Source organism: Penaeus monodon, chromosome 21, assembly GCF_015228065.2.
Source record: "Penaeus monodon isolate SGIC_2016 chromosome 21, NSTDA_Pmon_1, whole genome shotgun sequence".
NCBI lineage: Eukaryota > Metazoa > Arthropoda > Malacostraca > Decapoda > Penaeidae > Penaeus > Penaeus monodon.
The window spans coordinates 4,284,908-4,285,751 of NC_051406.1; the positions used below are offsets into that span (position 1 = coordinate 4,284,908).

The window sequence follows — 844 nt, forward strand, 5'->3', positions numbered from 1 at the left end:
TACTATGTTAATCCCCAACTTTCAAACTACTCGATTTCTTTTTCTTATTGGGTTTTGTTTCTCGTCTGCCTAGAACATCTTCCTTTTATCTAGTGCCTCATATACTAACTTTATAAATGGTGATAAAGTTGAAATCTTTAGCGAATCTGCATGATCTAACCATGGGTCTATCGTAGGCTGCTGGACTTCCGGATCCGGTGACATACCAGCCTCTCTGTGATTCTATTTGGCTAGCGATCATAGGACATTTCATTTAATTACCTAACAAGTTATAAGAATAAAATCAAATATTTTATATTTGCACTAACCATTGAAAACTATCTTTTATTTAAACGGAAAAATTCCTTGAGAAAATGGGTTATAATGTTGTGGCTGCTTCACTCCTAAACATGTGATGATGAGGAAACCCCTTTTGTGGTAATATTTGGATGTAGGATGAAGATATAATATATAAAACATTCAACAATTATTATTACATAAAGCAAAATCCCCGCCCAAAAAAAAAATCAATTCAAAAATAAACATTAAAGAACAAAAATAAATTAAGAAATGAAAACAAAAAATTCTTAAAACCGTCCTTTTTTCCAAATGGAAAACTAATTTTGGGGGGACAACACAAGCAATGAAATTTTAGAATTCTTCTTCGACCAATAAGGAAGTTTAGTTGAAGAAATTGCTTACAACCCCACTCACCCAAATGGGAGCATCTGCTGTCTTCAGCCCCGGGTGTTAAAACCTGTCCCTCATTCCCGTATGGGACCTTCCATTACGGCTTCCCCATTTCACCTGGAAACAGTGGAACCAGAAATGAAAACCAATAACAAAGTTATATACAACGGGCACT

At 35.0% G+C, this 844-nt stretch overlaps 1 protein-coding gene across 1 annotated transcript in view; it reads right to left on the reverse strand.

Moving 5' to 3' along the window:
* The window catches only part of LOC119586764, a 30,636-nt gene that overhangs the window by 15,438 nt on the left and 14,354 nt on the right, over positions 1–844 (reverse strand). The window contains 2 exon segments of the mRNA XM_037935491.1: positions 110–230; positions 737–786. Of these exon segments, the coding sequence (XP_037791419.1) occupies positions 110–230; positions 737–786 (171 nt within the window).